We start from the raw sequence: 15,490 nt of genomic DNA, 5'->3' as shown, positions 1-15,490 counted from the left end.
TTGGGATTTTTCTAGTTCATGGATAGCTTCTACTTTTAGAATCAAGTCACACGATTCTTGACACTACTTCTTATAGGATGGCTTCAGAAATAGATTAAACTTACCACCAGAGCGGTTAAAATCCAGTGCACATATGAAAAGCACACTATTTGAGAGCATGAGGCTGAAAGTGGATTTGAAAAGGTAATCACCGATGCTATTAAAATGAAATCTGAATAGGTTCAGGCACATTTTCAACATCCAACATTATTTTTTTTCTGTTGATAAAGCCTTTCATCTGTGAAGGAAATGGAGGATTACATACAAAAGAGAAGAACACAGAGAAATAAAGAGACAATGAGAACGAGAGGGAATGAATTGGTGTGTATGGAAGAAAATGTAGGAAAACATGGACTTATCAAGAACAGGCTCTCTTTATATTTTATTTTCATAAATGCACATGCAAGCCTCAGGTTCCATCAGTGGACACAGCTGAAGAATATCCAAGTCATCTTGTGTTAAAATTACTTTTATTCAGCATGAAAAATACAACATGAACCCAGATTAGATGATAGTCTAGGGTTAGTTCTGGACCGCATATTTCAAAAGAACTACATACTTATTTTCCCTTGTTGTTACTGCAATATATTTCTTTTTATTTATTATTACTTAGGAGATCACAATGTAGTGTTTTATGTAGCTTTTCCATAATAGCAGATAGAGGACATGTTGCACACAATTACAGGCAGAAAAAAAATACAGATACATTTCCAAAGAACAAGGAAAACACCAAATCTACAACTTGTAGTTGAGAGTTCAGGGAATTTTTTTTTCTTTAAATAGGTGCTTTTCTTGCCTGATGTGACCTGATAAAAGCTCTAGGTTTTGCAGACTGGAGCGGCAAAAAGCTATTTCCAACACGATGGATGAAGACGGGTCTGAGGTAGAAAGGTGGTCATGGCTTTCCTCTCGTATAAAACAATTTTCTTCTTCTCAAAATATCTATGCTGCAAATAGACACCCTCGCCCCCAACCCACCCGACCTATTCTAAACGAATAGGAATTTCTAACTTCAAGCCTCTTTCTGGCCAGATCCCAGTTAAAGGGAACCCGAAGTTAAAATGTCCTGCTTTAAAAGCATATGTGCTTCCATCAAAATACGTTATTTTAACTTCTTTTTTGTGTTTTTTCTACATTTAGTAACTATATATCATGTTTCAGCTGAATGGATTAAATGCTAAATCAGAAGCTGAACCAAGTGCCTAATAGAATGCATTCAAAGTTAGGCAGGGGACAACCATCTAAGTGGTAATTTCATTCTTTTGCAGAAGCAGTGGCACAGGCTTTGGATAAACATTCTTCCCAAATGTACTGATCACATGAAGGATAATAAAACATGTGCTCGTTCACCCAAAAGGTAAAATGAGACACGCACTGAATTCGTGTCTCCTTTCCGAAAGTAAGTAACGGGGACTTTCAAGAACTCTAAGGGGCTTAAATATACATAAACAACAATAAAATTCTCATCAAAGGAAACCAAAAACCATAACGTGTTCTGGCATTATGACTGGGTGAAGGGCTGCTGCGTGCTTGATGATGGAAACCAAGACCCAGGAAATGGGGAAGGTTGTGCCAAGTCTGCTTAAATGGGCAGCCTTTGGTAAAATGATCTGTGAGATTATTATACTTCTGCTTTAGGTCTCCTCTGTCATATAAACTGGGACATGAAATAAATAAAGAAATCAAGAACTACTTCGATAGAGCAGAGAGATAAAACGCAGGAAAAAATTCCCAGTGGGGAGGCCAGTTAGGCCCACGGGATTTTGACTGCGGCCATCCGAGTGGTTGCTGCAACAAGTCAAGTGTATGGAGCCAAATAAAGGTAAACAGTGTACGCGGAGCTGTGGCCTAACCCATACACGTATGCTATAACTGAATGAAGTATATGAACTTATTAATTGGCCAGATCATGAACACAAATAGAGGAAATCCATTTGGTCATGTGGAGGATGAGTGATAAATAACCAAAACATAATGGTAAAAGAGTTGAAGAAAGAAAGGAAGTTATTGTACAAGGTTAATATAAAGGAATGTAAAACTGTCTCCTAGTTCTTATGCCATTTTTGTCACGGTTATTAAAAACAAAGTATCGCATTAGAAAGCCCCCCACCCACTCTCCCAATGCTGTACGCAGTATACAAATCAGTGACAAAGGTATTACCATTTCCAAATACCACTCTGTTCATTAATTTACAGTTGCATAGAAAGGGAAGAAGAAAACAATAATATGCAATTATTATAAAAACAAAATATCCTTTTCTCTTTGGATAGTCAGTGTTTCAACCCTTCAGTAGAACACACAGTCGGCGCACAACAGCGTGTCTCAGGGAGCCAGGCAGCTTCTGATCAGATGGAGCTCGGGGTTCGCATTTGCTGGAAAGGGCGATGCTGAGAGTCAGGAAACGTTTGCTGGCTAGATGAACACTTCACATTGCCTGCGGGAAGGGAAAATAAAACCATGCTGGCAGAACAACATTTACATAAACCATTACAGGTAGCAGAGACCTGTCAACTCTGCAAGGAAATAAAAGTGCTTCTTTCAGAACTAAAGCCCTATTTTACTACATTCACAGGGGACCCTTGACTCCCTTGTGACTTTCACTCCCTGAGATGAAGTCCTTTCCTGTCATCCGGAAGTCACCTAGTCTGCTCTTGATCACTGCGGCCAATAGAGAGGAAGTCTGGAAGGCTTTTCTCTTACCCAGGCTGGAAAGCAAATTAACGTTGAGGGCACTTGTCTTTTTCTTGCTGGAGGTACCAAAGGTGAGTGAAACAGGCTGATGCAAGTACCCCATCTCTCCCTGGGGGCTGTGGGAGGTCTCTTGCAGATGGGATACCCTTGACAAGTCTAACCCACCTGAGTCCCAAACGGGGGTCCCAACGACAGAAACTTAAGATGGATACCACCATCTAAAAGTGTACAGCGGTGCCCATTAGAGGCTGGGCCCACATACACAGGCAAAAAAGGCTGAAAATCTGGGCCACACTCAAGGGGGTAGCATCAGACCTTTGAAAGAAAGGTCAAACAGTTGGTCTTCTAGAAGCATTATGAAGTTGGAATTTCTTTCAGTCACCCTAAAAGGAAATAACCCCAAACTGGGGCCACACCACCTAAATCACAAGAGACCTCTCAGGGACTTGCTAGAAAGACATGCCTTCTCCACCTACCGCTTATTTTACAGAGGAATTTGGGGTGAAGGCCTGTGCATCCCTGGAACTCAGTTCCTCGCACAGTGTCTGGGAGAGGTGAGAAGAGACCCCTTCTCCTCTGGGCTGAGTCAGAAAGAAGCAGCGAACTCATCTCGACTCCCACCTCCAGCTCACTCTCTCGTTACTACTGAGATTTAGATTCTTCGGAAACTCGCTTCTTCACTTCACTGCCATGTTTGAGGAAGCCCAAATTCAGCAACATTGGTGGTGGGCCCCCAGGATGTGCCCTGGGGACGGACGTGAGGCCCTGGGCATGAAGCCGGCGTGAGAGACACCGCACAGCGCACTGTTGTTCAACGCTAACATGAGGTATGTGCCACCCACAGGAAGCATCAGGTACGTTGGGGACAGAGAAGGGAAGAAATTAATTCCACCCGGGAAAGGAACATGTTGCTCCATATTAACGAAAACTTTGGTGCTGGTTCATACTGAAATAACGGCTAAAGGGATTTTTTCATTATTTATATATACGTTATTATTCCTATTTACAATGAAATAAGTGTCTACTAAAGAGAGGCACAATAATTCTCATTTTAGCTTGCAGAATTCTAAAAGTTTAAGTCTATGCAGTGTAAATATTAGCACAATTACACGGGTGAAAACATACACCAAGGTATGAAAAATGAGGGGAAGAGGAGGAGAGTACTGACAGGGAAAGAAAAGGGGCAGAGACAAGGGAGGAAGGAGGAAAGGGCCTTCTGGAACGAGTGAAGTGTGTGCTTCATCTGCTATATAGATTTATAAACCAGGAACATCTGAACTCTTTTACAACTCAATTTCCTAAGAACTGGAACAAAGTAAAAACAGAAGGTCTCTAAGGTCACTTTCAGCTCTAAATTGTGATCACTTTTATTGTTATAAAGTATTTGAGGACTTTAAAGAAGAGTCTCTCTCCCCTTCCTGAGCCCCATCCCTCACAGCCTGGACCTGACCTTGAGAGCCCAAGGATTCAGCTCATCATGTTCTTTATCTGCTTTCATCTCCTCTGCCCTGCTCCATATAGAGATCTGCACATCCCTTATTCTGTCCCCATGTCCCACCCTCTGTAATTCTGGAAACCCATTCCACGTGTCCTCTGTAGACCACTCGGCCCACCACGGTTAAAACCCATGCCCTCCCCCTCTCCTCTGAAGGCATATTTTACTTGCTCGCTCTATGAATATCTGCATCTCCCAGGGAGACACAGCTTCCCCTACAACCCTCTCACTCACGTACGAATGGGTTTAATCTCCCACATCCTCACACATTGGCTAAGTCCTTCCTGGGTCCTCCTTGCGTTTTTCAGGGCATTTTTTTCTCTCTCAAGCCTAAAAACACCCAGCTTTGAATGTCATGCCTTCAGACTATACCACCACTGTGTAGCCACCTTCGGACCCCTGGGGTCAATGTTCCCTTACTTCTTGAAGAATAAATGGCTCACTGCCACCAATTTTAAAGCTATTTAAAAATTTTAATGATTTCAACACCCACATAGATGATTCTTCCAATACTCTGGCCTCTTAGTTCCTTGAGGTCCTCGCCTCCAATAAACTTGTCCTTCACCATCCTTTGCCACTCAAATTTCCAAATATGGACCATTACCAATACCTGCAACCCCTCCAACATTTCTATTTCAATTTCAATCATCCCACCTTCTGACAACCACTTCTACCTTTCCAGCTTACTTCCACTAGGACCCGACTTCATCCATCCTTGGATACTACAGCACATTGATTCTCCCACTCTTTTTGTGTCTCCCACACCTAAGGACATCCTCACTTCTCTCCCTACCAACCTTAGATGCCTGGTTCAATCATTATCATCACTCCTTTGACACTTCCTTTGAATTGCATTATGTCCTCTCTTGGACAAAACCAGAACTTCAACTTGGGTTAACTGCAATCCTCAGTCTACTCTGATGCCTGTGTTCATGAACTTGAACGTGGCCAGAGAGCAAGTGACATACAGCCCCACACCAACCTCACATTATATTCATTAACAGGCATCTTGGTTTCCTTGAACACTGTCGGACAGTGGTCAGACTCTGTGTGCTTTCCTGATCTCTAAGAAGCTATGGCCCTTCCTCTAGTCTTATCTCACACCTCTGACACTCCCTCCCACCCTTGCTCTTTTCGGGGCCCCAAGTCCTGGCTGCTGATTCACTAAGACAACAGACGCAATCAGAAGAGGAATTTTGCTCCCTGGGGTGAGGTCCTTTTGTCTCACAAGTTCGCACACCACATCCACTTACTGGTTTTATTTTCCTTGTCTTTCCTCAGGTCCCTAAAGACAAACTGGGCTTCTCATTAAGATCCCAGCTCCTCTTGCCAACAGAGAAGTCAATCAGAAGAAGTTCTAATATTTCAGGAAGATTAATAAAATGTTCTCTCAAGATCCATGGTCTTGTGGCACATTGTTACTAAGAGTGTCTGATGAAGAAAATACTGAAAGGTATAAGGCTGTGGATTTTAAAATGAAAAGTCAACGTCCCACCCTACCCCCAACATAACAAAACCACCTTTGTATGCTGCTCTAGTCACTGTTTTTAAGCCAAAGGCTGTGGCAGCCACCTTACGTAGATATCTGGGAGAAGAGTGGTCAGCCAAATCTATTCAGGCTAAATTCACACAGTATACACGAGGCTGTTAAAAAGCAATTGGAGCACAGAGGATCAAGCACTGGGTATCTGGGGCATCTGGGAGAACTGCCTTGGTAGGGGTTCCCCCTCCCCAGACTGTAAACTATTGTACTGAATCAACTAACATTTAAATGTCAAGCAAGTTTATTTATTTACATGGGGAATAAGGCAGTACTAAGTTTGATAGTAGCTAACCTAGTTATTCTAGGCTGTGATCAACACATAAGCCAACCAATCTGAAGACTTACAGGAACTTTAATACAATTGTGGCCCAACTTTGGATTTTTGCAGCTTGAACTCGGAGGCTGCTTACAGTAAGAGACTCTGCTCCTTGGACTTGGAAACTGCCTGAGGAACCAAGAACTTCTCTGTCTGATTTTGGTTGGGGGGTTACCCCAAAGCTTTGTTCTATAAGCCTGAACCAGAACTGGGACTTTGACAGATGCCCAGTCATATGCTATTGGTTGTTCTCCTGTCCGAGTCCCACTTGCTGACCACTGAGTCAGGTGACCATTGTCATTCCAAATGCCTCACCAATCAGAAAACAAATAGTATAAGTTTGTGGTCTTGTTTCCTGTAGCAACCCATCTCTTTGACTGTCAGCTCCTTGCAAATTTTGCCTTTAAAAACTTTGCCTATTTCCTCTATTTTGTAACATGTCTTAGGTCCAGACAGAGGGCTATGTCCCTGATTTGAAATCATATATGAATAAAATCCTCTTTTGATATGTTAAAATGTTTGTCAACAAAGCAATGAAATCTTACCTGTGGCCTGCTGGGGAGATTTGCTGAAAGAGAAAACAAAAGAAATAAATTTAAGGTGGTGCAGAGGTGTGGCTGGTTCCCCCTCTCAGGCATGTAAAGGGCCGCCATTTCCAGCATGTTAAATAGATGCTAATTACAAACAGGGTTTTGCTTTTGTTTTTTGCTTTTTGTGGGAGTTTTTTTTGGATAGATGCTCTAAGATACAAAAACTCCACCCCAACATGCAAAGCATGTACTGGTTCTGTCAAAAAGCATGAGCTAAAGCAATCGGTGACTACTTAGCTTTGCAAAAAATCTCAAAATTTCCTGTTGAAAACTTGCCATGTATTCACTTTATGTATTAGAACAGAGCAAATTCCGTATATTTTGCTGAGTAGCACCAATTCTAACCAAGAAGGCATTAGGGAAATGGAGGGGCATGAGCCTTTCATTTCTGCCACGCTTGACTCACCATATAGCCCCAAAGTCCAGGAAGATGGTGGTATGTGCTTACATCAAGGAAAGGGCTGGCCCAGTCCTTGGCAGTCTTCGAGGAACTTGGCTAACAACTGTGCCTTAGCTAACCCCCGTTAAGAGCCCTGGAGAGGTCAGGCTGGTGTCTAATTCACCTCTGCCTCTGACTTGCAGCTCAATTCCTCCCTGTCACAGAGGGCCCTGACAGTGTGGCTGCTCTGGTGGGTGCTGCGAGGGCAGCCCCTCGCAACACACTCGCCTGAGGCCTCTGCTTTTTTTTTTTTTACCCCTCCCTTTCCCTGACGAATCTCCTAATTATCCTCTCATACTCAACCTTACTGGGACAGGGGAGCCCCACCCCTCCAGTGGTGGTTGCATCTGTTCTGGGTCAAAGGAGAACTGTCCCTTGTCATCTGGCACACGTCGTCCTTCCCCCTCTCATTTTTCTGAGCGGAGCAAATGAGAAGGAAGACCCTCTTGTGATGCCTGGAGGGAAACCGTGAACCCCGGTTGTGTTTGGGGGAAGAATCAGGCTCGCCCCAGCCCAGTGACAGCAGGAAGTTACAAGAGGAAGAAAACCAGGGACCCCCTCACACACGTGAGCCGTACCTGAGGGGCAGCGGAGGTACAACACGGGGAGCTATGCTTCTCTTCCAAGTAACAAATAACCAAACCCACACAGAAATCTAAGCAATGGTGCCTAGAACTCAAACCAACACTTAAAACCCCACTTTTTAACAAATAAAAGGTTACGGGTACTCCCCTGAACAAATCATACAAATGTATTTTTTAAAGAAATCAGAAAATCATTGCAGTTTTGTATGTTCTGAGTTTTTGATAAATGTCACTCAAGCTTAACAAACATAGGCAATTCATGTGAAAATATGACTATAGGTTAAAAAATAACTTTAAAAGCATTTGATGCTTTTAAAGCAAAAAATAGTTATCTGACTACTACTATCCCATATATTTAGATGACATAAATGAAAAAAACTGACAAAACATTTTACACTAACAGAAAAGTTACATCAGTTAGTGGAAATTTTAGTATGTACATTGGTTAATAAGCAACCCAATTAAATTCTTCTCATTAACTCCACGAGAGAAAGAGATGGAAATACCTGCCTCTTTGTTCTGAAACTTAAGGTAAATGATTAAAAGAAGATTTTAAAAGGCCATAATTCAAGGACGCTACCAGAACCAACTGGGATATTAAGACAGAGGAATTTTAAAGTGTTATATGTAACAATACATAGATACAGTAAAAAAAAAAAAGCCATGTTTAAGTAGGCAATTCATGCAATTAGGATTTATGAATACAGTTTCATTTTAATTCCAAGATTGCTAGGAGTAGAACTTTCCTTGTGACTATGGTAATTTTAATTCACAAAAGATCAAAAGTCAAGATTAACATGTAGAGCAACTCATTTTATGCTACTGACAAGCAATTTTAAAGTCCTTATTAGTTACAGGAGCTCATGAGATTGGCTTGGCAATGGAGGGTGCCAGGCTGATTTGCTTAGAAATATTCTCCAAATGTGGTCAGTAAGCTTTGGGAATTTGAAGGCTTATTAAAATATTTGCTAGCTGAGCAACTTAACAAAGACAGCAAAGCAAATGAATCCTACAGAACCTTCAAGTACTATCCGAGGAAACTTCAACAACTTAACCTTCCCAGTGGGAAAATGTGATCATCCATCCGTCCATCCATCCGTCCATCCATCCATCCATCCATCCATCCATCCATCCATCCATCCAATTCAGAAACATGTATTGGACACCAAGTCTGTGTCAGGTGCCTCGTTTCTATTCTGCATCAATTTTTAAAAGGCTTAATAACTTTAGGTAGAATATTTAAAATATGTATGAGTCTTATAAATAAGTCAATTGAGTTTTTATTTTTAATGTATAGCTATCCGTATCTTGGAAATTTTTATATTATCAAAGCAAAATATAGAATATAAATACCAAGAAGAGCCAACTAAAACCAAAATAACAGCAGAAACCACAAATAATAAAATTTAAATTTCAAAGGATTCTAAAATACACTATTTATCACTTCTTACATGGGATGTACTTGAGCTCTTCAAAAAAAAACCCGCACAGGACTAGTGATAATGTTCATTCACAGAAAACCACACATATTACAAGTATGTGTGAAGGTCCAAGTGTAAGACTATGAGAACCTGGGGCCCGTGTCCCAGGAACAAACCTGGAGGCTCTGTGTCCCACTCTTATAGCTCGGAATAACGCAGGCAGAGAAGGCATCCGTGCAAAAGGGGGGCTTAACCTGTTACGTGGGTCCCACTGAAGACACACACTCTCCTCAGGAACTGATAATATCTACTACTAGCTGATAAGATTAGATCAGTGGAAATTTTATACTTGCCTTTAAGGAGATCATAAATTGAGAAGAACACACTCACCTCTTAAGATTAATTTTGCCCTATAATTAAGATTATTATTTATTTTTAACTCCATACTCTTCTAAATTATGACAAAGATCGGTCTTTTACCATATCAGGATATAAGAATATACTGTGAAAAATTAAGAGTAACTGCTTCAAAATACAAATTTTTAAAAAGTCATTATAAATTTTTAGTATAAAATTTTTATTATGGAAATGATACATTTTTATATCCATTCATAAAGCATAAATTCAATCATTTCTCATCCTAGCACTCACTGCCAACTGACTTTAAACTGAAAATGCCCATCAGGACATTTAAATAAAAACTTCTAATGGGCTTTGATTTACAGAATTTGTTCTTAATTAGTTATTAATGTATTTGCATTTAAGCTGACCTAAAAAGTAATTTCATCCAGAAATTTAATTTTGAAATTCTGGCTTAGAAAGACTCTGAGGAGGTTTTACCTAGTCATTAAGTAGCATGCAACTCAGAACCAATTCTCTAGAAAATTCAACCTTGAAGTATAATTAATACAAAAGATTTAATCTGCTCCTTTTTTATGACTGTTACAAAGCCCAGAAAAAATGCAACAATCTGATAGCTCATGGACTTAATGCTTCTAAGTCTCTCCAGGGCCAAAAAGTGTGTGGGTGCACATGCTCTCTGGGGACAAGTGCGAGGACGGACAGTGTAAATAAATGCGACTCGGAAGACCTGGGGAAGTAGAACTACACACAATAACCTGGAAAATGACACACTCCCAAATATGAGTACATTTATGTGCTGTAGAAACTACTGTATGTCCTTCAGGCAAATACTTCTAAAATTTCAGAGATAACTATGTTTCAAATAGCTGTTTCAACTTCCTGCTAATGCTGAATTTTATGAACTGCAGAGTGGCATAAATTGAAAGACACTTTTAAAATAAAGTCAATATATCTTAGGAGAGTGTTTTCCAAGACAGGGTAAAAAAGAGTAAGATGAGAGGCTGTTTTATTATATATATATTTCACATAAATAATGTCTGCCAAGTGATAGCTCTATATACATACTAAAATCTTAGTTTAATGGCCACCTAGATTTAAAAATCAGTTATAATTCATAAAAATTATAAATAATACGCTCACATTCCTTTAAAAGATTATTTGCAGTGTAGTTTGGCATGCATGCTTATACAAGTCCACCATTTCTGTGTCAAACCGCAGAGTCTTTGGTGAAAGCTCAGCAGAAACTGCAAGGTGGCAAGAAGCTGAAGACCAAATGTTTGGTAAAAAAAAAAGTCAATAGCTAAGAATTATTAGTAAGTCCCCCTGGGTGTTGAACTGCTTTTATTTGGTTTCTGGCTCTTTGTTGTTCATGTGGAAAGTTCCCAGGTTCTTAATCTGTGACACCTTATATGGTTTGGTCTTTATACAGTGACTACTTTACCCAGAAAGAAAAGAAAGAAGCAAAAAAGAGGAAAATCTGAAAATAATCTCCGGCCATCCCTGCACGTGATGACATCAGAGATCAACTTCTGGAGAGGGAACTGGAGGAGCGAAGGCCATTTTCCTGCCTTGATTGGCCTGCCACTCAACACTCTCTTTTTTAAAGTAACGCATGCTTCTTACTCTAGCTTACACTGAAGAGAATAATATCTTCTTGAAAGTAGGCTTATTTTATTTGCCTTCATGCCATCGCTCACAAGGCATCCAAAAAATCTCGAAGGGCAGGATTGCACTCACTGACCCCCAGGGATGCGATGGTATCTGGGTTGAACTTCATGGGCTTTGCTGACATAGAGAAGGTTTGACTTATTTTCAAATAATAGTCAATCTTGTTCTAATAGGAGTTTTACTTATCTTACCTATGAATACAACTGGAAAAAAAGAACTGGAAGGAACAGACGCAGCGGTGGTGTTAGGGTCGCGCATACTCACGGCAGCAGGATGGAAAGGAGCTGTTGATCTGCTCCATGACCTCTGTGAGGTCCGTGCTGGTGTCATGGGGCGGGGCCAGCAGGTCCTCCGGGGCTGCACAGCAGATGAAAAGAATAGGCATCCTGAAACTAACGCCCGGCTTTCAGCAAAACCAACGTCAGCAGAAAATACTAGCTGTGGCCTCTAAATATCAACGTGAAAATAATTCTCACAGAAAATGACAATTTTAGGCAAAAGTACCAGAACAACTTTAGCATTAATTTGTTGGTAATATAATTTTATACCTAAATAAAATGTACTAGATGTGTCTATGAAAAGAATCCACATGCTAGGCTAAAAATTCATGAGAGAAAAATATATAATGTTGTATTATTCCAATTTGTTAGCTGCAATTTCATTATTTTGCATTGCAAATATTTTTCACATGAGAAAAATTTTCTCCCAATTTCCTTTTCCATCTTCCCTTTTTTTTTTTTTTGAAACCTCAGTGCAGGCTTGCTTCTGCTACCACACAGCTAGAGGTATCCCATAAAGACCTCATGCTTTCATGAATTTCATTCTATAATCAATAGCAAAATAATTCTTACTTAAAAAATAAAATAATATTAATATTTTAAGCTTTTTTCTGATTAATATAGCAAACACTATCTCATAAACAAATTAATTAGGTTAAAGTATGTGACCCTCAATAGAATTTTGGAACTTGAATGTTATCAACAACAAAATGTCATTGCACAATGGCTGGTTTACGGAGTTCTTCCTAGCAGCACTGACAGGCCCTCCTTGTGACCAATGACAGGCTGGAGGGGACCTCTGCCTCAGATGGGGGTGAGCAGGGTGACAATGCCTACACAGACTGGGATGGAGAAAGCAGAATGCTGAGTGCCCAGGCCTAGGCAGAGAAACCGTGTTTGCAATAATGTTCTTTATGATTATATTCTGAGTATGTACAAGTATGGTTTTAGAGAAAGACAACCTACCCAAAAATATAGAAAAATAGAAAAGAATCCTCCTTAAGGCAAAAAACCTTCAATTGTTGCTCATCCCCAAAACCAAAGAGCACTATTTTCTCCTTTCACCAAAATTCAGTTTACCTCTACCCACCACATACATCTGCATACATGCCTTACAGCTATCATTCTAAATGTCTACATTTTTGACATTGTTAAAATGATTTTGTACTCATCTGAGACCAAAGAGAAGAGAAAACTTCTCTGTGCCCTAAGACACCCATGTGTAAGAACGCTATTCGAAAAGGGAAAAAAAAAAAAACCCCACACACAACAAAACAAGCAGCAAAGGCTAGAGCAGTGCAGGGGGGTGGTTGATTCTTGGGGACACTGACCGGCTTGGTGGAACTGTGGGCCAGGGTCCGGATCAGGCGAGTGGCTCAATGTGGACCGCTGAGGGGAAGCCCAGGGGGAGACGCCATTGATGCGGGAATCAGATTCAGGCTGGAGTGACAATCGGAGGGGAGGCCAGAGGAAGATTTAGAACGTTATTAAGGAAACCATTTCCATTTCTAACTTTCCCTTCCCTACCACGCACGGAGAGTTCTTCACCCTCAGACATTTTCAAACACACTTTAGCATCTGCAGACGCTAGAACTCACTAGAACTTACCTGAGCACTAAGTGGTCTTTCCCTTTCGGTCTGGGCAAGTTGAAGAACCCACTTGGTTGTATTGAAAGATTTATGTATCAATGTCAGGTTTGCCCCTCAATTGTTCTCCTTATTATTTTTAGGTCAACCGAGTGGATTTAGAAGCATGTTTAATTCATCACTAAAAAATCAGCACTCCTTGTCTTTGATCCAACTGCAAAATCAGCTCATTTTTAAGTATAAATCAATATTTAAAGGCAATACTGGAGGGTGATTAAGAGCACAATTTTGAATTCAGATGCTTAGACCTGAACTCTGTCACTCAGAAGTCATGTAATTCCAAGCAAATGTTCAACCTTTGGGGCCTCAGATTCTCTCTCTAAAAGCTGGGGGTACTGACAGGAGTGCCTGCGTCAGAGGGCTGGTCAATAAGTGTTTCTAAAGTGCTTAGCACGGAATCGGACGCCTAGCAAACCCTTGCTAAATGCACTGTCACACCACGCTTTGAAACGACAATGGGCATATTGAGAAGTATGTGGTCAAATTAGGAAATGTGACCCACTGTAGAAAGAATGCAGAAGTTACAGCATATTCGATGCTGCCCTGACTGGCGTGGCTCAGTGGGTTGGGTACAACTGAAAGGTTGAGGTTCAATTCCTGGTCAGGACACAAGCCTAGGTTGTGGGCCAGGTCCCTGGTTGGGGGCGCGTGAGAGGCAACCAATCTGATTCTGTTTCTCTCCTTCTCTTTCTCCCCCTCTTCGCCTCTCTTTAAAAATAGATAAATAAAACCCTAAAAAAATAAAATAAAATAAAATATATTTGATGCTGACTTTTTCATTAAATCCGTATTAGTTAAAGCCTGGTGGGTTTATCAGCTTTTACTCTCGGAGTTGCATTTTCTGTCTCCTTCTGGCATTCATGCTGTCATTAAGAAGAGATAAGAACTGCAGGGTCTGGGATACAGAGTCATTCAGATATCAGCCATCTCTAAAAGCAATACTGTGCAGTTCTGAAGGTCCATGAGCCATTAGGCAGCTCAGTCTAATGGATGGAGGCAGGGAAGGGGGGCAGAGGGAAGCGGGGGCAGAGGGCCTTCGGCTCCCCTGATATCATCAACAGACTATGGCAAATGAAGCTTTCAGAGTACGGCTCCCTTCAGCGACGATTATTATCTACGTACCAGGTTGTTAATGCTAATACTTCACATTCTAAACATGAGTTTACAAGAGAAAATCCATCCCCTACACTGGCACCACTCAGAAACTTTAGATTCATAATATTAACAATGTAACTGTTCCCTCTGCACAGAGGTCTTGACCTCTGTGTAATGTAACAGAGGTAAACACCAGACAGTCCGGAGGACTTAAAAGGGCCCAGCCTGGGGTCTTACTTGGGGGAACTCTTACTTTCTAATGATGCACAAGTTGGAAGCTCCAAAGGAACCTGTGACCAAAATAGTTTCACACAAATTCTGAAACAGTGACAGACACACAGAAAAGTACATGGTCAAAATACAATGGGTGACCTTTGGCCTGCTCCATAGATAATGCAGAAATTACACTGTTTCCAATGATTCTGACATGTTAAAAGATACAGATAGCAAGGGTGAAAGACAGTTTTCTAAAGTTTGAGAAAAATCAATGGAGAGAAAGTCATTTCTGCTTTTGATTCAATAAATCATCTCTGGAGAGTGGCATTCCTGCCAAGACATGTCACACTGCCTTGGGGTCCCTTGCTGCAAAGGCCAAAGAAAAAGGCAGAAGATGACACAAATGTTGATGTCAAGGGTCAAGTAGGGACTCCCAGGTGCGTTTGCTGGGATTCTCTACCATATGTGCCTGTTGAAAAGGCATCTTCATCACTAATTCTGTGACATGATTCCTACTATTTCACCGCTGGATGTACTCAAGGACTGAATTCCCTACACTGCGTTATGTCTTTATATAAAAAGGCATCTGGTTGTACATCCTACTATCTTGTTATGGTCCCTAATGAGACTGCAGGCACCAAAACGACAGAAACTCTTCTATCTCAAACAACAGTGTTTTTCAAAATTTCAGACTATTACCTATGGATGAGTTATAAAACTGATTTGATAAATCAGTTTTTTGATCAGCACTAAAAAAAAAGACAAGGAAAATGGAACAGAGGAAGGGGAGAATTAAGACACAGAGAGAAAAAAGAACGAAGGGAGGAAGAGAGGAGACAGGAACGGTGTGAAGGAGGAAGGAGGGGAAAATAAGAGCATTTCTTTATAACAGCAGTTATTTTATATTTATTACCCATGTATCTATTCATCAAATGTAAATTGTATTTCTTATTAAGAAATTTTGCAAGCAACTGCCGTAAAACATGGCCCAGGGTTAGGAAAGAATAGTTGCAAATCGATAAACATCTGTTACTTAATTTCTTGAAAACAGCTCATCGGAAGAAAAGCTTTAGAATGCAGACTTCAGGTCAGTTCCTTTCCCTT

At 40.7% G+C, this 15,490-nt stretch overlaps 1 protein-coding gene across 9 annotated transcripts in view; it reads right to left on the bottom strand.

The window, feature by feature from the left end:
- Positions 1-492: 492 nt before the first annotated feature.
- UTRN (utrophin) overlaps positions 493-15,490 on the bottom strand; it is a 449,632-nt gene continuing 434,634 nt past the window's right edge. For all 9 annotated transcript variants that reach the window (XM_037144913.2, XM_037144915.2, XM_037144914.2 and 6 more), the window contains 4 exons: positions 12,760-12,868; positions 11,415-11,507; positions 6,631-6,653; positions 493-2,474 (listed from right to left, as the gene is read on the bottom strand). In XM_037144913.2, the coding sequence (XP_037000808.2) occupies positions 2,466-2,474; positions 6,631-6,653; positions 11,415-11,507; positions 12,760-12,868 (234 nt within the window). In that variant the 3' untranslated portion in view covers positions 493-2,465. The remainder of the gene's footprint in view (positions 2,475-6,630; positions 6,654-11,414; positions 11,508-12,759; positions 12,869-15,490) is intronic.

This window comes from Artibeus jamaicensis, unplaced genomic scaffold (assembly GCF_021234435.1).
Source record: "Artibeus jamaicensis isolate MK-2021 breed Jamaican fruit bat unplaced genomic scaffold, CSHL_Jam_final contig_3176, whole genome shotgun sequence".
Classification (NCBI taxonomy): domain Eukaryota; kingdom Metazoa; phylum Chordata; class Mammalia; order Chiroptera; family Phyllostomidae; genus Artibeus; species Artibeus jamaicensis.
The sequence above is the reverse complement of the archived record's forward strand: the minus strand, read 5'-3'. Positions and strand labels throughout refer to the sequence as shown.